A 27,736-nucleotide genomic window follows, 5' to 3' on the forward strand; every position below is an offset into this window, starting at 1 on the left:
AATCCAATGAAATAGTGATTTTTTAAAATCCAATGAAATAGTGATTTTTTTTATCCAATACCAGTTGATAGTGGCACCCAAGTCTCTTTTCAATAAGGACAAAAACAAGATGGATTCTCTCCAAACATAATCATAAATGTCAATAATGCTTCTGGATTTGTGAAAAACACAAAGGTTACCTGGAATCCTCCTCAAATGTGTACTGAGTTCCCTGGCCATGATGCACATCCCAATCAACTATCAGAATCCTGGCAGAATAAAACGATATAAACTATTTTCATTATTATGAACAAAAATCTTGCTCTCTGTCTTTGAAACATTAGCCACTCCACCTTTTCGTTCCATATCTTTGTTTTGCATATCTGGCTGCAACTGCTACATTATTAAAGATGCAAAATCCACAGGCTTCACTTTTCTGGCTGTGATGACCTGGAGGTCTGCAGAAGGAAAAGCAATATATAAATGTTTGTAAATATGGTGTTTGAAGTTAATCAACGAAACAGGTCTGAAGTTATCCTGTACCTGACCAGTGCCATCCCATTCCTCACTTTGTCCAACATGACTGCGTCAACAAGTTGCAGAGTTGCTCCCAGAGATAGTTTTGCAACGTGATAGGAATTCTAAAACAAAAGCAGGATAGGATAGGACAAATGTGAAATTATGAAAAAAATTAGTGATCAATCCCTACATTCATTTTCTTTTTAATTAATTTGACTGTTGTCTTTTAATAATTTATTTTGGGGCAGCACTAGGGTAGTAGTTAGCTATTACAGCACTAGTGACCTTGGTTCGAATCCAGCGCTATCTGCAAAGAGTTTGTACATTTTCCCTGTGTCCACATGGGTTTGTTCCGGGTGCTCTGGTTTCCTCCCACATTCCAAAGGAGTCCAGTGTTAGTCGGGTCACTTGGGTGTATTTGGGTGGGTGGGATGGGCCTGTAACCATGCTGTCTCTCTGAATTAAAATTAATAAATTAAATTAAATTGAAAATTAATGAATAGATTTTCTGCTTCAGTTTTGGATATTTTACATTCATTTGCTTTATTCTTAAATTTACATTTCTAGCCTGTTTTTTTTTAATATAGTCATTCTAATGAGATATTTATTAGGTTCAGAAAATCTACCTACTCTTCGCCTCATCCAAAACTTTGATTAAGTTCACTTACATAATTCTCCATGTAAGCACCATTCTATATTAAGAAAATTCAAATTTATTTGATATGATTACATTATTATATTTTGTATTTTGACGTGAATACATATGTGGAAAATTTAAATAATATATTAAAAAAATAGAATTTGAACTTTTTATATTAATTTGTCACTCACATTTCTACTAATAAATATGTTTTGTTCAATCAAATTCATTAACCAAAAATCAATGCTTTTCAATTCATGGATACTGTATTTAAAAATCTAAAAGTAGAATGTGCAAACTTTTTAGAAAAGAGATACTCTGTGGATGGTCATTAGTCTTCACAGTTCAAATCTAAACTATAAACCACGGGTATAGCCAATTAGTTTAAATTACATGACTGATGCTGGAATGGGTCTTGATGGAAAAGTTGAACACAAATAAAAGTACTTTTAATTTAATAAAACAAACACAATGAAAGGAAATTGAAACAAAACTTTGCCAAAGTCAACTTGTTTTTTTTTGCTGCAAGAATTTTACTTACTGGATGAAAAAACATATCATCAAATTTGTAGGAAAAGCTCTTCAATTCTTCAACATTCATAAATGAAGTAGATTTAACAGCTTCCAAATAATCCAAGCTGCAAAAAGGAAACACTTGAGTGAGATCTCACCCAAGCACAAGTTAAGCAAATTAAAAACTCAGGTGTCCTCTTCTATAATACTTCAGGTTACAAGTGACTAAATCAGAAAAAAGAGTACAAGCTTGAATTGTCAAGACAGAGCAAGTTATGTGAACTGGCAGAATTGTGGAAGGATACTCAAAAAAAAATGCCAAATATTAAGGATGTAAATTAGTAGTTTTTGAAAGATCTTGAATAATCTAAACAGCACAATATCATTTAAGATGAAAATCAGAATAAAAACTTAACAAGATATTTGCTGAACCAAATTTTAGTGTCATAATTGCATAATGCCTTAAGATTAAAGCTTCTGAACCTGCTTTAAAATAAAATTAGAGATGGTCAATTGATGAATAAGTGATACAAATAGTTTGAAAAATTATCTCAAATTCATTAAAATGAGACTCATGCATCTATATTTTAACATGCAATGCCAACATGCTTTAAATTGTTATAAAGGCAAATATATATGATATAGAAAGAATAAATTGCCACATTTTTTTCAACTTGCATTTCTTGATGAATGTACAAATGGCATGGCTTCAACATTATGACTCAACACTGTCATTCAACACTGTGAAAAATAGCAATACTTCAGATATTTTTGGGAACAAGAGCAGTGAAGGAGAGAAATGGGAAAGGTCTGCTGCTCAAAGTTTCACTCCAAGAAAAGGAGAAGAGGGGAAGATCATCACAGTTTAATCACAGTTGGTGTACCGGTTAGTGTAATGCTATTACAGATCTAGCAACCCGGGCTTGAATCTGGCACTGTCTGTAAGGAGTTTGTATGTTTTCCTGTGTTTGCATGGGTTTCCTGCAGTGCTCTGGTTTCCTACTACCTTCAAAACCTTGCAGGGGTTTATAGGTTAATTGTGTATTTGTAGGGCACAGGCTTATGGGCCAGAAGGGCCTGATAACATGTGTTTGTCTACATTTACATCTTAAATGCCCATCCAACCTGTGAACCAAAATGAGTTCCTCTTCAATGGCTTCTCGAACTGATAGTTGGATACATCTTTCCTCAAGACCATAATGTTTCAGCTTCTCAAAGGTAGCAGACAGTCTTTCTGGTATTTCAATGCTGCAAGATGGGCTAAGATGTAAACAAAAGAGAACGTTACCACAATTAATGAATTGGATTACAGTAAGTTCTTCATTAACTATCTTTCTAATGAATGCTACAAAACTGAAAGAAACACAATTCTGACTAGTAGAGTAATGACATAATCATAAAATTTATCTGCGTACTGGTGTCTTGCCTTAAGGTTTAAAATTACTTTGTGGATAGCAAAGATTTCAAAATTATATTTTTACAGTGCCCCAGTGAGTTTAAATTGTCTCCTTTTAATTAACAGAAACACCACTGAGCTGAGAAACAATACTGATCTGTTCAGAGGAGGTGAAATGAGAGCAGGTGAGAGAACGATAGTGAGGGACGGGGGAGGCTATGTTGGAACTGAGACAATAGAACATAGTAAACGGGAAATCTTAAATAATAGAGAATGCTCATAGTACACAACATATCAAACAGTATCTATGGACAGAAAAAAACAATAATAGAATTGAATGAGATGCTCAGTAAATGCCTTGAACTATCAATAGTGATTAACATGTTTTCAGTGGAAAATTAGAATTGACCAAATCATCTAAGTCATGAACAATTTGAATTTGAACTGATATCTATAAGTTTATTAAGAGATAGATAGCTTGGACTACTTTAAAGCAGTGGAGAGAGGTGGTTCAGAGCTCCTGTTTACTAAAAGCAACTACCAATTTCACATTAACTGTTTTGGCAATGTTCAAGAGCAAGGTCAAGAACTGGAAGAAGCATTGTAGAGCTGGAAGGTACTACTGAGCTAAGGAAGGTTGAAGATTTTAAAATCTTAACCTGGTATAAATTTAAAGTCAGCAAACAAAGAATGTGGAAGACCGGCCTGGATACTGTTGAAATAATCAAATGATTAGGTAACAAAGGCGGAGACTGTTGAAATAATCAAATGATTAGGTAACAAAGGCATTGATAGGGGTTCAGCAGCAGATGAGTTGAGGCATAACGTATGAAACTTACAAATCCCACAGCAGATTATAGCTCATCATTTGCTCATTGTAGACCAATCCAGTTCCTGAGGCCATTGCTTGAAAAAAAAATGCATAAATAGCCAGGGGTTATTCATATTCAAAGTAAACCACATTTAACTTTAAAATATTTAAAACAATTGAAATTGAATTGAAAATAGCAACATTTTTAGCATTTTGATACTTCACTAGTTAAGCTGGAAGATAATTTTTCAAACTTAACCAAATTTTGGGGAAGGAAAGAATAAGACTCCTTAAATATCTCAGCTAGAGTTAAAATATTCAAAACTAGCAGGATATCCAGCGTTTCCCGGGAAATAAAACACTCAATCGTTGACTACGTGGTTGAAACAAAATACCCCAAAATCTTCATGGTAGTTCTGCATAAATATATTTATTCTTTGTACCAGAAAATGGTGCTGCCCTTAAGCTGGTGGCTTTTGTTCGCATTGCTTGGAGTCTTGCTTGTTCTTCGACAGACTCTTGAGGCAGGCTTGGCGTTGTTCCTCAGTTTCCCACTACCAGCCCCTTGTTGTTCTGGAATTGTTTTGTAATTTTTTTAAACCTCTCTACTCATTTCAGCTTTATTGGCACAATACTGAACTGACCTTGTCACTAACATGTTTTATTCTTCTGCCACCAATTTCAAATGAAATAATGCAACTTGCATGACAAAGACCTCCTTCAATAGATGTGACAAAATAACCTCGACTAACTTGCATAAACCAACCTTTTAATTAACAGCAACAATTCCCTTATACTTATTTAATGTTTTACCACCTCTCTTCAAGCAACCTAACCATGTCAGGAACAACAGTTCATCCTGTGCTTTCTCTCCATTCATCACAAATTGAATATTTGTGCAGAAGTAAAACAGAAAAAGTCTGCGGACTTAAAAACACAATACTGGAGAAACTCAGCAGGTCAGTGTATTTTAATTTTTAAAAAGATTTCGACATACAGCATGGTAACAGGCCATTTCGAACTATGGGTCTGTGCCAACCAATTTACTCCCCATTAACCTACACCCCCGGTACATTTTGAACTGTGGGAGGAAACTTCATATAGCAAAGATAAAGGTGCATAACCAACATTTTGGGCTTGAGCCCTTCATTAAGGTATGGAAAAATGTTGGCAGGCACCCGAACATCTGTTGACATTTTCCCATGTCTTGATGAAGGGCTTAAGCCAGAAACGTTGGTCATGTACCTTTATCTTTGCTATACAAAGGACAATGATTGACCTGCTGAGTTTCTCCAGTATTGTGTTTTTACTTGAATATTTGTGCATTGTATGCCAACTACATGGTAGATTGTGCCCACCATTAATACTATTATGAGGTCAAGTTCATAAAGACATAAACATCGAACATTAAAAAACATAATACTGAAACTACTCAGTAAGTTTGGGAAATAGTGTGGGATATTGAATGTCCCACGGAACCACAATATTCTGAGGATTGATGCATTCTATTCAAATACCGATTGTCTCTCATGTTCCCAATAATTTATACATGCGTTATGCTGATGTTTTTTTTAAAAATTTTTCAATCTATATGTGGATGGGGAAACACTACCTATATGAACATTAAAAACTAAACTGAGCTATTTTTCTCAGTTTGATCATTAGTGGGATATTCTGAACTGTTAGCTTTAGTCTATGGAGCATTGAATTCAAGGTGTTTTAAAGAGAATATTACAAATATTTCAATTTTTTTATCAAATTGAGGAAAGAGTGAGATAATTTTAAATAAAATATTAAACTAAACCTGCATACCTACATATTAGAACTGAAATTAAGTTTTAAGAAAATTCTGCAACTTTAGAGAAAGCCATTTATATATGCAGATTAATCTTAGCAAGATCAGTATTATTGCCAGAGGTCCCTCTTGATTCACAGTTGATTGTATCTGCACAACAAATACAATCTTCACAGTGCATTAACTCCAAGAGGAATAAAAGGAGTAATAATAATTAAGAGAGTTTCTCTCAAATCAACCTTCTCTATCACATCTGCTCCCAGGATGAGGTCTTTTATTCCAGAACAAGCAAGGTGTCCTCCCTCTTCAAAAAAGATGACTTCCCCTCTACTGCTATCATCAGCTCTTACCCACATCTCCTCTATTTCCTGCACATCTGCCGTGGCCTATCTCTGCCCATAGATACAGCAAGGATAGGATCCCACTTGTCCTCACCTACCACCCCGCCAGCCTCCACAGCCAACAGATTATCTGGCACCTACATGATCCCACCACCACATACGGTACATCTTCCCCTCTCCACTTTTCGCAGGACCACTCCCTCCAACTCTGTCGCACCCCCCCCCCCCCCTTGGTGTACCCCTGTGATTGCAGGAATTGCTACATTTGCACCCTCACCTCTGCTCTCACCAATTTATGGGCCCAGACTGGGAGATTAATTCGTTGAGCACCTTCACTCTGTCCTCTGCAGTAACCGGGACCTTCCAGTGGCCAACCATTTCATTGCAAACCCCATTCCCACACCAACACGTCGGTCCATGGCCTCATGCACTAACAAACTGAAGCCAATTGTAAATTGGAGGAACAACATAGGGCAGCGTTAGTGCAATGCTATTAGAGCGCCAGCAACCCAGGTTCAAATCTGGCACTGTCTGTAATGAGTTTGTATGTTCTCTCTGTGATAGCATGGGTTTCCTACAGGCACTCCAGTTTCCTCCCACCTTTCAAAATGTATGAGGGTTGTAGGTTAATCGGGACATTAGGGCAGTGCAGGCTCGTGGGCCACAAGGGTCAGTTACCATGGTGTACATGTACATTAAAAAAAATTAATAATATTCTGTCTAGGCCCTCTCCAACCATACAGAATTAATGTTGAGTTCTCCAGATTTTATTAGGCCCCTTCCCTATGTCTCTTTTTACCCCTATTTCTTGCTCCGGCTCCCTACCCTCTTTCACTTCTCATCTTTTTTCTCTTCTGCCTTCCCACCATGATCCACCTTGTTTTTCAGGCGCCTGCCTTATAGGACAAAGGGCCCAGGCGCAGAGTTGGTTATATCCCTTTGCTCCTTGGAGCATTTCATTTTACTTCTCATAATAAGTAGCCGCTCTTGTCTCACTTCTGTGTTTTGATCCTGGATGGAATTTCACTGAATGCAGGCCCGGGACAGCTTTAAATCCTCCCTTCCTCTCCTGAAGTCGGAGCTCACGGGATCAGGAGTTGGCTCGAACCGGATCAACCTCTCCTCCATCCCTCAGGGGCCTCCTCAGCGGCAAGTCAACCAGCGCAAGCCCCAGGACGCCGCAGCTTCCGGTTCAACGCAACCTCGCCGGCGGAAGCGGACCGCGATTGACAGCAGAGCCAACCAGACGTCCTTTCCGCCGCGACCAATCGGGAGGCAGCGCGCCGCGGGTTGCCCCGCCTTCCCCTCTCCGCGGTTGCCCGGGGTCCCCGGCGTGGTGGGCATGGTGCTGAGGAAGGTGAGCGGGTGCTGGCGAGGGAGGATGGCGCCTGAAGGGTCGGTCTGGCTTTGTCCAGACTGACTGCCACCTTGTGCCGTGACGGGTCTGGGCACTTTTGTCTCAATGCAAATCCCAGTGGGCTGCGTCCGGGCACCGAGGCGATGGGCTGAATGGCTTCCCTTCGCCCGTTTGGGGTTGGGCCCCCCCCTTCTGAACGTCGGTAAACTGTGTCACCCGGATATGGCCGTCAATGTCAGTTGGGGCTTGTGGTTTGGCTGGTCTAAAGCAGTTTTAGAAAGGATTGAACTACCAGCAGCGAGTGTGGTTATTGGTGTCGAATGCGGATAGGGACGTAACGTTGCCCCCCAGCTCACTTTATTAATCTGCTGCTATGCAGGTGGTTGCTTTCAGGAATAGTGGCATCTCTTCCTTCAATGAGCCCCCTGTTTCCTGCTTTATAAACGAGCAAAGAGAAGGGCCGTTACTGCAATGTGCTTTTGCAACCCATTTAATCATATAACCGTTTCCAGCACGGAAACAGGCCACGTCGGCCCTTCAAGTCCGTACCGGTTCACTTGAACAACTCCACTAGCTCCTCCGCAAACTCCTGAGGAAGTAGAGGCTTTCTTCATGATGCCATTGGTGTGTTGGTTCCAGGAAAGATCTTCCAAGATAGTGACTCCCAAGAACCTACATTTGCTCAACCTCTATTGATGACAATAAAACAATCAAGTCATTAAGGAAAAGTTCTGATAGGTTCATCTCCACCGACCTACCTTTTCCCCATATCCCTTAATTCCCTACTTTGTAAATAGCAGAAGACCTCATTGATACTGTCGTGAGCCTTGAGGTCTTCTGCATGTTTCTCTGATGACACAGAATGTTTTAACAAAACTGCACTCCAAGCACTTAGTCTCCAATCAGATTAACTTTCCATACTCCCACCCAGGGTTTTGCATCCTTTCTGATCCTGACATTAAATCTCCTAGGAGCATCAATTTGCCTTCCATTAGCTCATTCAAGTAAATGATGATTAATTCTCAAGATCCTATGCTGCTCTCTTTTGATTTCCCCCTTGCACTGAGGAAAAAAATATACTGACACAACTTTTTTTTGTATTACTGCCCAACTGAAAATAATTTCCTTCTTCCTTTAATATTTATTATCTCTTTTTCTCTTTGTGGCATCTTCATCCTTGACTTTGTATCAAGGTGAAGTTGCTGCATTTCTCCAACATTTTTTTTGGGTGCATTTACTACAATTACATTTCACCCCTTATTTTGTGCTGGTGTGTTTTGTGTATCCCATAAACTGTCACAGATTAAAATGTTCTTTGTGGCTGAACATTGTACATACAACAATGAACTCATTCATTTCAAGTTACCAGGCTATGACAGTTGAGGTGAATGGAATAAAAAAGTTACTATCAGAGATGACATTGACATTGAAAGTCACAACATTGGAATGTGACATAATCTTCCCCCCCCCCCCAACTTCACCAAGATCCACGAATGTTCTGCAGTTTGAGATGGCAGTAAATGTTGGCCTTGCCAGTTACATTCATTTACCAAACCTGCAAATTTTTATTGAGTTGTTAATTAACTTATATTGTAATTAGAGGAATATATTTTAAAATACCAACCAGTGCAGTTCATTGTTTCAAACAATAAGAGCGCTTAGCTGGAGATAAGTAGTACTGTTTATACTTAATGACCTAGATTACATCCATACTAGTATGAAATTCATCTGATCTTGATGACTAAACAGGCTCTGACCTATTTACTACTTGGATGGGATATTGGGAATATTAAAGAGAGAGTTTTTCACAAAAATAAATTTGGATGAGCAGATTTTTTTCTGCAAATTTCCTCAAGGAATCTATACTCACCCATTGGAGGATCTTTTCTCAATAAGTTGCAGGCTTTTCTTAACCATTACTCTATTCAGTAGTACATTTCATGGTTCTAATGTTCTTCATTTTAAATATTACCTTGACTTCTTTTCAAATCTTTTAATAATCTTAAATTTCACTAGTTTTTTTTTCATCACAACTCAGTTTATTTCGGGACATCAAACTACCCAATCTTGAATTACTTGAATTTATTCCTTGCATTTATTCATTAGAACTAGACAGAACTTTGTCATGAAATGATTTGACTTTAGATTGATGTAGCTTAAACATTATTTCCACTGTTCTGTTGATGATTTAGTTTAGTATTTTGAAGAGATGCACTTACACCAGAGCAATAATTAACAGGACTATTTATCTGAGAGATGTTGCATTTTGTTATTGTTTTGCAAGTTGACTGAGCATGAAATGAGATTATTATCAATATGTTCAACTTTCAGATTGTACTTTTATGGAAGAATTCCTGTTATTCATTTTAATGTATTGACTGTGTCATACTTCAGAATAAGGTTTTCAAAATTTCTACATGGTTAATGGCTGATAAGCCGTTGTACTTGCTGTGGAATAATATAGACCTTATAAATAAAAACAACAAAAAAAATCTTCATATCCTATGTTCAGAAGTTAAAAAAAAATTAGTCGACCTGATTCTGTTTTATCAATATTGTTTATTGTAAGCCATACAGATGCCAGAGTTTTCTCGGAGCTTGATTGTGAATGTAATTTTTTTCAGGAGAATTTTTGGGGAGTGGGGGAATTTGCTTATTTTTGGTTGCTCTTGCCTCTTTGATTTTTTTGTATGTTTCTGTTTGGCTAGGAGGGAAATGGTTAAATAAAGCTTAAAAATATGAATGCAGCAATGTTTTAAAATTGAGATGTTGCAATACATTCTTGAAAAAAAAATGTTTCTTTTCTCTTCATAGGCACCAAAGCTGCCAAAAAATTCATTTTTAACATATAGTACTTGAAATGTTGGACTGATCTGGAATATCAATGGCTAGCATTACACAATTATTTGGAGATCTTTGCGAAGCCCACATGATGGGCTTATCATGGAAGTGTTATTTGGGAAAAAGGCGGCTGAACAGAACACAATTCAAGGAAAAATTGAAAAGGGTAGCTTACGATACACTGTTTACAAATCTTTTTCGCGATGAAGCAACAACAAAATCTCAGTCTGATGTCAGTAAGTTGCCCGTGAAAAACAAAATCTTGATGTTGTCCTTCAATTTGAGGGTGGCTGGGATGAGTATGGAAGCTGATCATTTGGAAGAGCTGACAGAGAAAATAGAAAAGTCAACATGCATGTCACAAACTGATCTGAACTCTGTTTTGGAACTTTTAATTGAGCTTGCAGGGACTGGAACTTTTCAACTTCAACCACAGAAAAGGGATTATTTCTTGAACAATAAATTTGTTGGAAGAAATGTAAAATTTCAGGGCTATGATTACTATGATGTAAGCCTGTTTGAATCAGGCCTGTTGTCCTTAATTTCCACTGAGGACTTGGAATTTCATGATAATGTACAGCATACCCTTCAGTTAATGGATGCCAAACCCGGAACTGGATTACCCTGTATTGGACTATTCTCCCATAATTACTTAGCTGGTGATAAATATGAGAAAGAAACACGAGTATCACTCTTTGGTGCATTGGTACATAGTCGTACTTGTGAAATGGAAATTAAGTTGGATTTGCCTGCAGTGCCAGATAACGTGGATATGACTGGACTTAAAATTAGGGTAAGTAAAAGCCAACACATAACATTCCAGATGTCAGGGGATCAAAAATGAGGATATAGCTTTCAAGTAAGAAGGACGAATTTTAAATGGGATTTAAGGAGAGTTTTGTTTTGAAAGAGAGGTTGGTTCAAATTGGGAACTCACTGCCATAGACAAATAGAATCACCACATTTTTTTTGGAAAACTATTTATTTAAGAAAATCGTTAATAGAAAAACAATATACAATCCAATATAAGTAATTTTATATATATATAAAAAATTAAAAACATAAACACAAAGAAAAAACCCAAAAAAAAGAGTAAAAAAATATACCCCTCCCACCCTATCAGCCAGCTCTCTTAAGGAGAGCTATAAGAAAAAAGGAAAAGTATATAATACATCAAAGTACATCTAAATGCACATATTACAAATACGGTAACCACTTATTGACGATAAAAGAATAATTATCATGCAAATTATATGTAATTTTTTCCATAACAATGCAAGCTTTCAATTCATTATGCCATCGCGTTATATTAATCACTGTGTTATCTTTCCATGTACTTGTTACACATTTTCGAGCTATAGACAGTACTAAACATAAAAATGCAATTTGAAATTTATCTCGCCCTCATCCCTTTAAAGGAACCATGTAACCCATTAAAAAAGATAGATGGATCCAATGGTAACTTAATGTTATATAATTTTTCCAAAATTAACCTAATTTCTTCCCAAAATGGTTGTACATAAACACAAGACCAAACAGCATGTAAAAAAAGTACCAGTACATACACCACATCTAGAACAAGAATCCGAGTTACTAAAACCATATTTTTTCAATTTCTCTGGAGTTAAATATAACTGATGTAAAAAATTATAATTGATATTTGTCAATTTAGTTACACTGTTGTAGCACATATCTACCCAATAATCTTTAGGAAAAACAAAAGCTAAGTCATTTTCCCACTTAAGCTTAGACTTCTCCCATTCTGGTTTATTCATATTGTCTTGTAACACTTGATACATAACAGAAATATATCCCTTTTTTGGTATAGAAGAAATCTAAAGATTCAAATTCCGACAATACCATACATGACTTTCACCAAAGCACGAAGTTGATAATAAACAAAGAATTTTCAGCAATATCAAAACATTCCCTCAATTGATTAAAGGAAAAAAATTGTCCTACAAAACAATCCTGCAATGTCTTTATACCCTTAAAATCCCAACTCTTTAAATAATTATTAAATATTGAAAAAGGAATAAGCTGATTATTATATAATGGAGTTAAAATTGACAATTTACCTTTTGATCCTAAAATCTTATTTCTTTTAGTCCACACCTTTAATAAATGCTTTAATATCGGCATATTATATTCCCGCAACAAATTTATGTTCCATCAATATATATATATAAATTGATGCACCTCAATTTCAGAAACGCAAGCCATCTCAACTTCCGCCCAACTTGGGGATTGGTCCAAATCCATCAATCTACTAATAAATTTCAACTGGGCTGCTTCATAATAATTTTGAAAATGAGGTAATTGAACCCCACCTAACATATACTTCCAATTAAGTTTATATAATGCTACCCGCGATAATTTACCTTTCCATAAAAATTCTCTCATGGCTTTATTTAAATCCTGAAAAAAATCCCTTTGAAAGAGGACACGGTATTGATTGAAATAAATATTGAATTCGAGGAAAAATATTCATCTTTCTATACAATTAACTCGACCGATTAAAGTTAACGGGAGATCTTTCCATTTAATTAAATCTGCTTTAACCTTTTTTAGTAAAGGAACATAATTTAACTTGTATAAAGATTGATGATCAGCATTTACAATTCCTAAATATTTAATTTTATCAGACCATTTCAATTTTATAATATCTTTATATTCTGAATAATCTCCTTCTCCAACTGGCAAAATTTCACGCTTATCGTAATTAACCTTATATCCAGATAATGTTCCATATTGCAATAAACATTCCTGCAGATGCGGCAATGATCGTTCTGGGTCTGTCAAATATATCAAAACATCATCTGCAAATAAGTTAATCTTATATTCTTCATCCATAAGTCACATCCCTCTTATCTGTTCATTCTGTCTTATTGTTTGAGCTAACGGTTCAATAGCCAATGCAAAGAAGGCTGTTGACAATGGACACCCTTGTCGAGTTGAACGCGTCAATTTGAACGGTAATGAAACTTGACCATTTGTCACCAACCTGGCAATCGGATTTGTACATAAAGCTTTAACCCAACCAATAAAAAAAGGGCCAAATTTAAACTTCTCCAACACCTTAAATAAAAATTCCCATTCAACCCTGTCAAAGGCTTTTTCTTCATCAAGCGCAACCAAATGGCTGCTGTCGATATGCATTGACCAAAGTAATCAATTGAAGGATATTATTTGATGCGTTTCTATTCTTAATAAAACCTGTTTGGTCAGTATGTATCAATTTAGGTAAATACTTAGCAAGTCGATTTGCTAACACTTTTGCTATAATTTTATAGTCTACATTCAGTAGAGAAATAGGTCTATATGAAGACACTTGCAATGGATCTTCATCTTTTTTCAGAATTACAGTAATTAGAGCACTGGAGCAAGATTCCGGTATGTCATGCTCTTCAGTTACTTGTTGTAATACATCCTCAAACACAGAATAAATCTTCATAAAAAATTTTGTAAAATTCCACAGAAAATCCATTGTCCCCCGGTGACTTTCCATTTGGCATCTCCTGTATAGCTTCCTTAATCTCAAATTCTGTAAATGGAGCTTCCAATTCCACAACATTTTCCTCCTTTAATGCTGGTAACGTTAATTTAGATAAATAAGATTCAATAACACCACTATCTTGTTTCCCCTCAGAAGTATATAATTGATAAAATGAATAAAACTGGTCATTAATTTCCTGAGGTTTATAGGTAACTATTTAATTCTTTTTAACAGCATTAATAATCCGTGAAACCTGTTCTGTCTTTAACTGCCATGCAGGTACCTTATGTGCTCTCTCACCCAACTCGTAATAACGCTGCTTAGATTGATTAATTAAATGTTCAGAATCACCACATTTAAGAGACATTTCAACAGCCATGTAAATAGACATGATATAGAAGGATGCAGACCTAATGCCTGAAAATAGGGGGAGCCTATTTCTGACTGACATTGATGCCCATGGTCTTTCTGGTTTCAGAATGTGGTCATTGGAAGCTGTTCAGTTTGTAATATAATGTATTGAAGCCATATTAAAAACATTAAGAAAGGCACTACCATGCCCATTAAGAGAAATCCACCCATGTTGAAAATCTATAATGTAAAATCAAAATATTGCTGGAAATCTGAAATAATAATTAAAATGCTAGAAATACTCAGCAGCTTGTGGTTTTTTTAAAAAAAATTAGGACTACAGGTTAATGTCTATGTGTCTTGATTGAATGTGGGAAATGTAACCAACATGAGCATATTGTGCAGTTGTGGTTACTCCCCTTTATACCTGGATGATGTTAGGAAAATGATATTGAAATATTGTTGAGTATCTAAAGTTGGTACAAGTTGCATCAAACTAAATACAAATCCATGCATTCCAGTAAGAATTTAAAATAAAAATTTGATAAATAACAAAATTCTTGCCCAAAATAGAATTTTATTAGTATTTTACGTTTAGTTTGAACATCATGAGATTACAGTAGATTTCCATATAACATTTTCAATACAAATTCCAGGAAGATTTTGAGAATATTAAATGTAGATTTTCTTCTTTCATTATTGTCATCAATAATTTTTATGCAAATTTACTTGAGGGAGAGAGCTAAAGTATGAATTTGAAATATGGGAATTGTTAATTTGGCCAGTTTCTGTAAAATTTTTTAATACTTTCACAGTCTTATTTGAATGAGCTGCAATTAGAAAAAAGTCTGATTTGCATGAAAATGATGTTTAAAAAAAATAAATCATTATTTATTATTAATTTAGATCGAATATTTCAGTTGGTAGACTTTGTCCTTGTTCAGGTTTAACATTTATATTTTCATCATTTAGTTATTTTTTAATTGATAGGAAATATTCTTTATTCTGTATTTTCCGAACAATACTCAAGTTGGTAATCATGGTTTCATTTGTAGCAATGATCACACATCAGAAAAACTCAGTTTCCTGGAAAATCCCTTGGAATGTATTGAGAATATGAAGAAGTCTCTATCACTTGACTGATGTTTACCATAATTGTATATTTTCAGTATCTTTATTCAAATAGAGTGGGGGATTAAAAAGCCATATGTAATTGAAAGCAGGGGATTTCCTCATAATCACTGTGGATTTTGCTTGTTTTGAGAATGGCTAATTAAAAAACCCTTTTAACCATTATTGTAACAGCATATATGCAGTGTAATTTATTTTTCTAAGATTATAATAGTATGAATTTACGCAGGTTCCTCAAAGCATTGACCAGTCAGAAGATGAAGGATTTCAGTCGGCATCCAATCTTACTCCAGATTCGCAGTCAGAGCCCAGTTCATCTCCTGACATTGATCTGTGGAATGCAGTGCTTTCCTACGAACCCAGCAAGTATAGATGTTGGGAATTAATTGGCTGGTAAGTGAAAGATAAGTTGATTTTATTCATAGTTGTTTCTATGTTTTTGTATATTGGAATTTAATTAAACAAATTTTTGTGGCATCCACATAAATATTCACAACACTGAATTGAGGTTTATCAGTTGAGATGAGAGAGAATATTCCAGAATTAACAGTGGTTCTGTCATTCAGTGGAACTATGTTGGAAGTCCAAGAGATTCTCCCAGCTACTGCACAAATAAACCTGGATTTTTTTGTCCCATAAAAAGGCTAGTTTTGGTGAAAATAAAGATGAAGTTGCTCTTTTGTCATTAAGACAAGATGTTGAACTAAATTTGCCATTCTCGCCTCATTTGAAACAGAACGTGATTGACTTTTAATGGATGGATCATAAACGCTTGCATTGTCAATAATGTTCATATCTCATGAATGAATAAATGTAAATGAAAAAACAAATCACTGGAAGAAATGTGTGCAATCTGTTGTCGGACTTGAGCTCCAGCTACTTTTTCAAAGATTGTATGTAAAACAAAAATAACGTCTGCAACTTTACTCAGTTAATTCTGAGCCACAATGAGCTTAAGAGTTATTTGTTGGAAATTCCCTTGACCACTATGTGATGCAATAGAGTGATGTGCGCCACTTCAAAGATTTGAATTTTTCTACTTGTGTTGATTTTTATTTTAATTCTATACTCTAATTATTCATTGTAACTTCCCTCATCAAAGTCTGAGACATTTGGAGTCCAAACTAAATTGAATCAAGATCATAATTCATTTATATTCTAAAGGCAAAGACAATTTATCTTTTAGATACCAATCAATTAATTTATTAAGCTTTTTGGTGTACCTGTTTGATTACGATAGAGATAACTTGTTTAAATATCATCAAGGCATTTGCTTATGAACTTTGTAAAAGCCTGGATATTTAGAAAGGTTTATGGAATCAAGCTACTAGAGCCAAGCCTTTCTACTCCACATGAGGCAGATCCCACTCTTCCAAACTTTTCAAAGGATCCTACTATTTATATCTCTCTTGTGATTACTTGCCTTAACTTTTGTGCTGTTCTCCTGAACTACTAACTGGCAAGGAGATTTATCAAATGCCTGATTGAATTTAATACTTCAGGAGAAACACTCTAGCCAGCCATTCCCTCTTGTAAGGACTACAAGGGTTTTCAACAGGCTGAACTCCGAAGTCCCATCCCGTCTTCAAAAAGGGGTTTCAACGAGCTGCCAGCTTGCCATGTTGCAGCCTCCAAAAGCCACTGCAGCTCTCTCTCTCTCTCTCTCTCTCTCTCTCTCTCTCTGAGAAATCCTGTTTGTTTTTTCTCTCCCTGTTTGCAAAACCAGAACTTGCAGGGCTCCAAACCCAATATTTGAAAGATCTTATCAGCCTTTGAGCCTGGGGTTCAATCCATTTGTACCTCCCATAATCTTTTAAAGACATATTAATATATGTAACATATAATATAACCCGTAACATCTGCAATTCCCCTTGTGGCAAGAATTTTTTTTGTCGTACTTGGCCATCAGCATCTCTCGACAGATACTGTGATTTTTACTCCAAAACAGCACCATTTTCTGCTTCTAAAGAATATTGTCAAGAATATTGCAACTTAAATGGCATTTTCTGGGTTTTTTTTTATTACTGATGTTAAGTCACATTTATTGTCATTGGATTGCACAAGTATAACCTGATGAAACATTCTCCAGACCTCAGCGCAAAACCCGCAGACATAACACACATACAGACAAACAATACACGTGTAAAACAAGAACAGGTATTCATATATACAAATAAAAAATAAATGTTGTTTCATGAATGTGAGAATCTCGGATGGTTAGTATGAGCAGATCCTTTGGTCATTCAGCGTTCTCACTACCCATGGGAAAAAGCTGTTGCTCAGCCTGGTGGTACTGGCTCTGATACTTGGGTATCTCTTTATTATCGGAAGCTGATGAAAGATGCTGCGTGCAGGGTGGAATGGATCCTTGATAATTTTGCGCACCCAGTAGCCTTGCCCCCTTCAGACTTCTCAGAAAATGTTTCAAATACATGAAGTGTTAAATATATTATTAATTGGCATTGTTTCAGGGAAAAAAAATCTTTAGGATAACACTTCTACTTTCTAAATGTTCCAATTATGTTAACAGCTTTGGCTCTTGACAGAGATTATTTAGTACATGAGCAATGTGCTCAGCCCATCTTCTTAATAGCATTGCGTCTTTTAAAAAAAAGGCATTCTGCTCAGGACGTGCATTACATTTTAGGCTTGAGTTTTCAGTTGAAAAATCTGGGCTTGAATTTAAGCAGAAAAGCTGTCAAGATTATAATCAAGTTGCTTCTGCCCTGTTGGTACACCCCTGTGCTTTAATCAAGGAAAGCTTTCCTAATGTCTGGTTTTATATCCGGGTGAGCCTCAGTGCTGGTCACAGAACTACAGCATTATATTTAATGACTGCAGCAAATGTTGACTCCTGCCACTGTTCTTCTTTGGTAGAATGTGTTTTTTCTTTTGTAAAGAAAAGCTAAAACATTGGACCAATTGCTGAATATGTGCATTGAGAATGAGATGAATGAGAATGTCAAGTAATTAGACATACAATTTAGTATTTATCGTTTGATGCATTAAGCAATTGGAAGTGAGAATTTTTATTTCCAACACTTTGGGAATACTCAGTCAAGAAAGGTGATGTCAAATAATATCGAATGCTTGTTTTTTCTGTTCAGTTTTATTTGAAACTTGAAACTGACCTCCATATTGTAGTATTTAATAATGCAAGTTACTGGTTATGCAGATTATCTTTCTTTTAATGAGTGGTTTGGTCTCATGTACATTTACACAGAAAAGTTATGATGCAAATGACCATAGATGCAAATGCTGATTTGAGAAAGGTTCAATTAATTTTTCTCACAATTTAATTGAGATGATGTTTGACTGATTCTCTTGTAGTCCTCCAGGTAAAAAAGAGGAACCGTATCTCACGGAAGCAGGCCGAGAAGCTTTTGATAAATTCTACCAATTGCATATTGGTGAGCTGCAGCTGATCAGTGGCACACTGTTGCAACCAACACCAGTTGTACTTCAGAAAGAATCTGAATTAGTCAAAGATGTCCTGAATGTTCTAATTGGTGTGGCATCAATGACCTTCTTACTGAATCAGGTAAAATGTTTTGTGGTGAAATGTCCTGTTGGATTCAAATTAATTTTCCAAGTTGTGGTATTGTGAAAATATTTCAACGGACAGAATCATCTAACCTACACCGTTAATGGAGCTTTGTAATTTACCTCAAGTTCCTGAGATCTCTGATCTTGCTCTCCTGGATCTTGTTGTCTATCCACCCATTTATTCAATGGATTGGACTGCAAAAACCAATTGCTCCCTTAACTTGGAGAAATGAAGAAGAGGTATAAAATGAAGCATTTATTAGACATTATTTAATGGAATATTTTAAAAGTTTAAAAAATATAAAAAATGTTTCTGTAGCTTTAGCTGTTTCTTCACCAGAAATAAATATACCAATGGATGTACATAAATTATTGCAATTTATATTTAAATATTAATTTTTCACAATTTTATCTGCCTCATCTATAATTTGGGTGTAGTTTCATCCTTCAATTAGTGTAGAACATTATCTACAAGCTAAAGCTGCATATGAATTATTTCTGTGTTTTATTGTACTAGTTATTCTCTTTTCAGTCTCTCCAGGCATTTGTCGTCAAGCAAGGGGTGTATATTTCAGGAACATCCCCCGAGAGTATGTATAACCTCCTCTCTGAACTAGCTGAAAATGGAACACATTACACTCGCCTTAGCCACTTCTCTCTTCAGCCAGTACTTGACTCCACCCATAATAAAGGGCTCGTATTCCAGGTTACAATCAGCTTTTAATTTATTCTCCTTTTGTCATGTTCACCAAAAGCATTTCAGAGTCTTTTCGATGAAATAGCAATACAATCATGCAACTAGTAGAGCCATTGCTTCACAGTGCCAGAGATAGATTCAGGCTAAATCCTGGTCTTGAGTACTGTCGATGTGGAGTTTGCATGTTTTCTCTGTGACCACATGGGTTTGCATTGGGGATGCTCTGTTTTTTCCCACGTCCCAAAGACGTATGGGTTGGTAAGTTAATTGGACACTATAAATTGTCCCCACTGTGTAGGTGAGTGGTAGAATCCGGGGAGAGTGGGTGGGAATGTGGGTAGAATACAAAATGGGATTAATGTAGGATTAGTGAAAATGATGGTTGGTAAGATCTGGTGGTCTGAGGACCTGATTCCATGTAGTTATCTCTCTTTCGCAATTAGAAATTTAGATTCTTGGTAGAAATACTGATTATTCCATATAACATCCTGGGATAAAATTTTATGTTAAATTGGCATCTCTTATATGACCATAAAAGTCCACAATGAAGTTCACATTGTTTAAGCCGATTGGCATGATTTTTGGCAATAGCTTTAATTACACAAAAAAAAATTGATGAATGATATTTTGAATTTGAAACAAATAATCTTTGCAGTTTAGTTTTTCAGGAAGAATCTATTTGTTCAAACTGAGTGAGATTACACTGCTTTTTAAAAGATCTTGTTATAGCAGTGGTACAGTTGGCGTAGAGGTTAGCTCAATGCCTTTACAGCGCCAGCAATTGGGACTTGTGTTCGAATCCTGCGCTGTCTGTAAAGAATTTGTATGTTCTCTCTGTGTTTGCGTGGGTTTTCCACTGGGGGCTCTGATTTTCTCCTACCATTTGAAATGTTAAGTGTAGGTTAATTGGGTGTAAATTGGGAGGCACAGACTCGTGGGCCGAAATGGCCTGTTATTGTGCTGTATGTCTAAATTAAAATTAAAGGTCTTTTGGAGTTGATGGGTCTTGTTATTGAAGAATTGTGGCCAGGATTATGGTTTTAATTGTTTCCACTCCATCTTTTGTTTAAGGAGATGAATCCTCTGGTATATTCTATAGTTATTTACATATAGGCAAGCACTGGAAGCAAGTCCACTGGTGAAGGTGCAGAGATTCACTAGGATAGGGGGAGAAATTGAATAGGCTTGGAGTAGAGGACTTGATAGAAGTACATAGAGTTATGAAGGGCATAGACATAGTAGGTAACGAGAACATTTTCCCCATGATGAGATTTCTAAAACTAGAGGGCATAAGTTTAAGGTGATGTCAACAAGGAGAGTAGAAGAATTTATTTTACCTAGAGGGTTGCTGCAATCTGGACTACATGGAGTAGAGGTGCTGGAGGCAGGTACTCTCACAAGAATCAAGGAATATTTGGATGAGTGCTTGAATCATTAAAACCTAGAAATCTATGGACCATGGGTGGCACTATTAATGCCACACCTTTACAGCGCCAGCGATAAGGACCAGACCAGGGTATGAAACCCCGTTTGTCTGTAAGGAGTTTGTGTGTTCTCCCTGTGTCTGTTTCTCCTGGGGCTCCTACCATTCAAAACGTACCAGGGGTGTAGGTTAATGGGGTGCAAATTGGGTGGCATGGACTCATGGGCTGAAATGGCCTGTTACCATGTTGTTTGTCTACATTTAAATTTATAATTTGCCAGTGTCATTCATCGTTGCAACTGCATGTAGAATACAAGTTTTAAAAAGAAAGTTGGATCTTGATAATTATTTTTCAGGAATTCGTACCATTCCAGTCTTAATTTTCACAAGATAGAACAAGTTGTACAGTAACTATTATCAAAAATAAAATATCAGTAAAAGTTAGAAGTGCAAATAAAAGAGAAATTTTTGCTCTTTTTTTTTAAACTAGGCTTTTACAAGTGGCCTGAGGAAATACCTGCAATACTACAGAGCTTGTGTGTTGTCAACACCTCCCTCATTGAGCCTTTTGCCAATTGTTTTTCTGTTCAGGAAACTTGGGCGGCAACTAAGGTCAATATATCTTTTTTGTGTTTTTTTTTGTAATTTGCCTTGTTTGTTTGTTTTCAATTAGATTAAAATCAGGAATATTCTATTTTATTCATATTTGATCATTTCAGTTTGGATTAAAATATAAATTTCAAGAAACTCAAATGTTAAAATATAATCAATCACTTGTATCCCAGAATCTTCCTATCATTTCTAAAGTCCAGAATTGTTACTGCAATACTTGTAAAGAGGCAGCTTTGCTTTAAAAATGTCTAGACCATATCATATGCTTAAAAACATTGTTCAATGAAAAATGTAATATACACCAGCATTTGTTCCATAGATATCTGATTTTTTAATGAGAACTGGGTCATAAAATTACTTGACATTCAAATTTATTGTCTTGAACACCATGAATTTACACCACCTTGCTTTGAAATAATCTTGAATTGAATGTACAGTAGAACTCTATGATTATCCAAAATGGTTGGGGCCGGACCTATTTCAGATGACTGAATTTTTCAGATAACTGGTCATTTTTTAAAAACAGACCAGTAGCAATATTTAAACAACAAACAAGGGAAGGCTTTTCAAGCATTAAAATACAGTAATATTTAATTCTCACCAAAAGAATGCTGGCCGCCGCCGAATCTCTGACACGTCCCCACTGCTGCTGCCAATCCCCAGGGAGGCTTCCCGGGCTGGTGGAACATTCACTAGTGAGTTGAAGGGCTTCTGTCTCCCCGTGGGCTTGTACTGGCAGTGGCTGTTCCGGCTTTGTGTCCTGGTTCTGGATGATGGAGTCTGAGACAGAACAGTCTTTATCTGCGCAAACGCTCCCTCCCAACCACCACCACCGATTCCCGACACTTCCCCGTTGAGGGCCCTGCTCCTTTCCGGGAGTCCGAGGTCCCCACTCCTGCCCGGGAGGCCGCTCTTCTTGATGACTCTGAGACAAGGCATTCTTCCGATTGCTTGCGGTTGGGAGACAGTGGCATGCAGTTTGAGAGGGAGAGTTGGAGAGAAAAGTCAATACAGGTAGGTAAAGAAGAAATAGAAAGGGGGGGGAGGAAGTTACCTGAAACAAGGATAATCGTTCTAATTTCATGTCGGTGTATTTTTTTTTCAACCTGTCATTTTGGCTCCAAAAATATTTTGGAAAATTAACGATTTCTGATTGTTTTGGATATCCTCATTGTTCTGAAATTTTTTGGAGGCAAACTGACGTCATTTCCGAGTCCAAAATTTTTTTTGATCAATGAGGATTTTGCATAATCCAATTTCAGATAATCGGAGTTGTACTGTATTCTTAAACAATTTCAAAAAGTGATGAAAAGACAATTGGGTTGTTTTTGTTTGTGAGGACACGTACGTCCAGTGAAAATGGTAGATTGATCCTGATAATATTTTATGAGAATCCTGTAATTTCATGTTTTTATTATTTATACTACTTAATTATATGAATTTAAATTGCATGGGATTTGAAATTGAGTCTCTTCTTCTTGAGTTCAAGGCTTTCCAGAATAATCAGTTAATAGAATTTTTAAATGTATGGTGTTTTGAATCCCAACGCAATAAAATAGCAAATAACGAAGAAAGCTTGCAGTTGAGTAAATTATAGAGGAATCTGGATGTCCCTTGGCTGAATGAAAAAAAAAATTAGGTCAGTACTGCAGGATTGTAAATGGCCTAGCGAGAGTTTGGGAATTTAGAATTGTGCACATTTTTGGTCCTTTTCCCAAGGAAAGGATATTCTGGCATCAGAGGCTGTCTATAAGAAAGTCACTGGACTAATTCCATGGAAGAGATGGTTGCTACATCATGAGTAGCTAAGGTAATTAAATCTAGTCTTCAGAATTGCAAGGTCCCGAGGGTAGACATTGAGATGTTTACATGGGAACATTTCAAACAAAGATGCGTGTTCACAATTTTTGGGAATATAGTTGAAAACCTAGGTGTGTCGGAACTTCTTGGAGAGGATGTGAGCTGCTGGAAAGCTGTGGATGGTAGATCATTGTGGGTTTTTAAAAGATCAAGGAATTGAGAGTGGTGGGGACATGACATAGAAGAGGAGATGATGTTTGGGACTCTTCAATCATAATTGTTTCGAATGACAGGATACGTTTGAGGGTTAAGTGACCTACTCGTATTTTGTTATGGTCGAAATTAACCATTATGTTGCCAATGTGGGTCATGTGAGGAGTGGAGGTCGATGTTGGACAATTAGCACTGGACAACAAATTTTTTCAAGAGGTTTGCTTCCTGGAAAAAAAGGGATTATGGTAGACAATTTCAAACTGAACACAAAGAAAATTTCAGTAGGAAGTTGGTAAAACATTAATTAACATTTATTGAATATAGTATGTTTAATTGCATAGAGATGTTGACAAATTATGCTAATTCATCTAACCTAAGAATGTTTAACCGCTGGTTTTTGTTTGTAATCCGCGTTTGATGCCTCTCCGTGTTCAACAATTGTCGGCCGGCATTAGTGGATTCCAGTTGCCCTGACACCACTTTTCCATGGTCACAATATCCTTTGTTACCGACTGCACCAAGATCAGCAGGGGGAGTCCAAGTCAAATACAGAAATTTATTTTTTTTCCCCAAAATTACTTATTGAGCATCAAAAACAATTTTGTAGACATTATACAGATGTACATTGTTCTCCTATTTTCTTTCTTTCTTTCTTTAAAAAAACCAGAAAAACCAGCAGGCATATAAAAGTTCACATGCTCCTTCAGATACATGCCAGGACACCCCGCTCCCTGATCACCTTGGCACTTTTGCTGACAGTATCATCCGAATATTACTGATTGTACTGGTACAACTGTCTCCGTAAATGCTCGTAATTCAGAGAAAAAAAATAAGTAAAGGGTGGTCATTTGTCGAAAAAAATTCTGGTGGACCCTCTTGATGTGTATTTTATTTTCTCCAGTTTAATAAAGAAACTGATAACCTTAATCTATTGTAATAGAAGGACCCCTGTCAGACTTCCAGTGTAACAAGATTAGACGCTCGGTTAATATGGGATGTGAATACTATCATGTCTTTCTGCAGGGAATTTAGGGAGTTGTGAGAGATTCCAAATATTGCAGTCAAGAAAATGAATTTTCAATGCCATGTTAAAATTCATGGTTTTGTATGTTTGAAGCATTTAAAAAATATGATAGGAAATCACAAAAATAAGTTGCATCTAAAAATAGAATGTGATAGGAACATTTTAAGGTGATTTTCATGATCAGCCCAAAGTCGATAAAATATATCCAGAAGTGTTCAGGAAGAAGAATCTACGTTGTCCAATGTAATAAAATTGGGTGATGGAGCAGGCCTGAGAAACTGAGTAACCAGTTGTGTTTCCATTATTAATGTTGTTATTGGTAATGCGCAAGAGCATTGCACACTCACATTGGGGAAGAAAGCAATTAAATCAATATCAGAACAATGAAATATTTAAATCATATTAAATATTTTTATAATTTCTCGGCATTGCATTGAAAATTTAAAATATTTGCATACGATCTTTACAATTTAATGCAATTCCTTTAGATAAAATAGTTACGGGGATAATGGTGAATAATAAAGCTATCCTTTGCAGATATTTATCTGAATTGTGTGGGATTGGATCGGGTGTGCTGGGAGTAAACCGAGGAAGTTCATCTTTTCCCACAGTGAGTATTAGGATTTTCTTTTCACTCTCACGTGTTGTTTTTCTCTTCTAAAAATGTTTCCTTCATGGTTGAAATAATTTCCCACATGCATTGATTTCCCTCCAATACTTACGTACGCAGGACTGAGACCCAGTTAGACGTACAGATGTATGACGCGTGGCTAATTGCACGTATCCTTGGTGAATGTGGTGAAAAATGGTGCTGATGGGGAGTTTTCTGTTTCAGCTGTGCTATCCTTTCTGGAGAGGAATGCAATTATTTTCAGTCCTATTGTGAGATGTGGCATCTGCTGGCAAGACTAAGAATTATCCTTGAGAATGTAGTGGTGAGCTACTACCTTGAGGATTCCAGCCAGAAAATATGATACAGGTGTGATAGAAGTGGAGGGAAAAGAGGAATATGAGTTGTATTTATGATTTTGGGAGAACATTATGGCAATACTTGGTCATCATCTTGTGAGGCTATATGTGTGGAACTTGGAAATAAGGAGTGATCACTTTGATGTGCTTGAACATTGGCCTCCTGATAATCATCAGGAATTAGAGGAGTAAAAACGATACATATCTGATTATCCGAAATAGTTGGGATCGGGCCTACTTCAGATAAATGTTTTTTTTCGGAGATCTGGTCATTATTTAAAAACAGTCCAGTAGCAAAAGCAAATCACTTGTAACAGTGTTCAAACAGCAACTACAATTAACAAGGGAAGGCTTTTAAAGGATTAAAATAATGTTTAATTCTCACCAAAAAAAAAATGCTGGCTACCACCAATCACCAACACCTCCCCACCGAGGCCCCGCTCGTGCCGTGAGCCCGAGATCCCCACTGCCACCGGGAACCCAAGGTCCACCGCTGCTGCGGGCAACTGACTTCCCCAGTTCCTTCAGCTCTGAAAAGATGTTGGATAAATGGGGATTTCGGGGAATTTGATTTTGGATAAATCAGAGTTCTACTGTCTGTAGTTATGAGAATAATAGGAATGTTATAACATTATTTTAACTTCCTAATATTGTCTGGGACTGCCATAGAGTTGAGGGCTTGGATGAGGTAGAATTTGTCAAGCTTGAGGGAGCAACACTTAACCACTTTTTGGAAAATGAGGTCAGATAAATGACTGAAGCCCTGGCAGAGATATTTGCTTCATCGTTAGCTATGGGTGAGGTACGAGAAGACTGGAGGATGGATAATGTGGTGACGTTATTTAAGAAGGGCCACCAGGACAAGCCCCTGAAGTTACTGGAGGGAATTCTGAGATACAGGATTCCCTGCATTTGGCAAGTCGAGTACCAATTAGAGAAAGGTATCGTAGTGTTGTGTGTGGGAAATCATGTCTCACAAATTCATTGGAATTTTTTGAAGAGGTGACTGAGAGGAATGGTGAGAGCAAGAATCTCTGTGGATTTTAGCAAGGTCCTTGACCAGGTACCACATCGTAGGCTGATCCGGAAGATTAGATGAGATCCAGAGTGAGCTAGCCAATTGTGAACAAAATTGGCTTGGTGGTGATAGTAGAGGATTGTTTTTCTTTTCCAAATTGGTGACACGTAACCAGTGGTGTGCTACAGGGGTCAATGCTGGACCCACTGTTTTTATCAATATTAATGGTTTGGAGGAGAATGTAGTTGGTGTAATTAATAGGTGGTGGATTTAATTGAAATGGCGTACAATTCAAGTACAAAAACCATGAGCATTGATAAGGTGAATAATCACAGGCTTTTCCCAGAGTTGGGGGTCCAAAATTATAGGGCATTGATTTATGGTGAGAAAGAAAATTAAAGGTTCCCTGAGAAGGAAGATGGTCCTCTCTACCAGAAGAGGCTACAATTACAATGGATAAAATTTGGATGGATACATGGATTGAAAAGGTTTTGAGGGATATAAGCCAAATGCAGTCACATTATGTGACTGTGTGCCTTGGAGTCTGTTTCTGTGCTCCATGATTTCGACTCAGATTCTAAGAAATCCCATGATGCTGTTGATTCAGGGCTTCCAGGATTTAGATAGAGCCACAATGAAAGAATAATATATTTCCAAATGGTGATAGCACGTGATTTGGAGGAAAGTCTGCAAATGATTGCATAAATTGGTAGCTTTTGTTCTTGCTGGATGTCACAGATTTGGGAAGTGTTGCAATAATGCTTGTCATTCACAAGATACATGAATAACTTAGGACCTGGCACATCTCAACAACTTGGTGGGATCTGAAATTTCGAAGACTGCGATTGGCAAGTGTGTGTATGAACAGAGAAACCTAAAGACACAAATGCACCCTTTTATCTAGTAGCTTGTACTTTAGCTACACATCCTGTCTGTCTATGTTCTGATGAGCTTTTGTCTGTTGATCAGTGCAGCCATTATCTTACCAAATGATCATTCCCATTGTAGGATTTTATTAATGTTAATTTTATTAATGTTGGAAAACTGATGAACATGAGATAAATGTCAATCGTATAACTATTCATTTTTTTTATTACCATAAGTTTCTTCAAAGTTTTAATTTCTCTACTATTTATTTTATCAGGGAGTAAAACTATTGTCATATTTGTATAAGGAAGCTTTGAATAACTGCAGCAATGAACACTATCCAATGTTGCTCTCTCTTTTGAAAAGCAGCTGTGAACCATATACACGGTAAATAATG

The 27,736-nt window shown here is 36.6% G+C and overlaps 2 protein-coding genes across 18 annotated transcripts in view; one reads left to right on the top strand and one right to left on the bottom strand.

The window, feature by feature from the left end:
- The window catches only part of hdac10 (histone deacetylase 10), a 66,178-nt gene extending 58,989 nt beyond the window's left edge, over window positions 1-7,189 (bottom strand). For all 16 annotated transcript variants that reach the window (XR_011347827.1, XR_011347825.1, XR_011347826.1 and 13 more), the window contains exons 1-7: window positions 6,991-7,189; window positions 3,887-3,953; window positions 2,777-2,911; window positions 1,680-1,776; window positions 523-620; window positions 333-437; window positions 180-248 (exon numbers count right to left, since the gene is read on the bottom strand). Coding sequence is in view for 8 of the 16 variants with exons in the window: in XM_069907878.1 (XP_069763979.1) it covers window positions 180-248; window positions 333-437; window positions 523-620; window positions 1,680-1,776; window positions 2,777-2,911; window positions 3,887-3,951 (569 nt within the window). In the remaining 8 variants the exon portion in view is untranslated. The remainder of the gene's footprint in view (window positions 1-179; window positions 249-332; window positions 438-522; window positions 621-1,679; window positions 1,777-2,776; window positions 2,912-3,886; window positions 3,954-6,990) is intronic.
- Window positions 7,190-7,251: 62 nt separating this feature from the next.
- tubgcp6 (tubulin gamma complex component 6) overlaps window positions 7,252-27,736 on the top strand; it is a 41,248-nt gene continuing 20,763 nt past the window's right edge. For both annotated transcript variants that reach the window (XM_069908839.1, XM_069908840.1), the window contains exons 1-8: window positions 7,252-7,351; window positions 10,166-10,985; window positions 15,400-15,563; window positions 18,501-18,711; window positions 19,249-19,422; window positions 21,327-21,448; window positions 25,023-25,095; window positions 27,617-27,726. In XM_069908839.1, the coding sequence (XP_069764940.1) occupies window positions 10,236-10,985; window positions 15,400-15,563; window positions 18,501-18,711; window positions 19,249-19,422; window positions 21,327-21,448; window positions 25,023-25,095; window positions 27,617-27,726 (1,604 nt within the window). In that variant the 5' untranslated portion in view covers window positions 7,252-7,351; window positions 10,166-10,235. The remainder of the gene's footprint in view (window positions 7,352-10,165; window positions 10,986-15,399; window positions 15,564-18,500; window positions 18,712-19,248; window positions 19,423-21,326; window positions 21,449-25,022; window positions 25,096-27,616; window positions 27,727-27,736) is intronic.

Source organism: Narcine bancroftii, chromosome 13 (assembly GCF_036971445.1).
Source record: "Narcine bancroftii isolate sNarBan1 chromosome 13, sNarBan1.hap1, whole genome shotgun sequence".
Lineage (NCBI taxonomy): Eukaryota > Metazoa > Chordata > Chondrichthyes > Torpediniformes > Narcinidae > Narcine > Narcine bancroftii.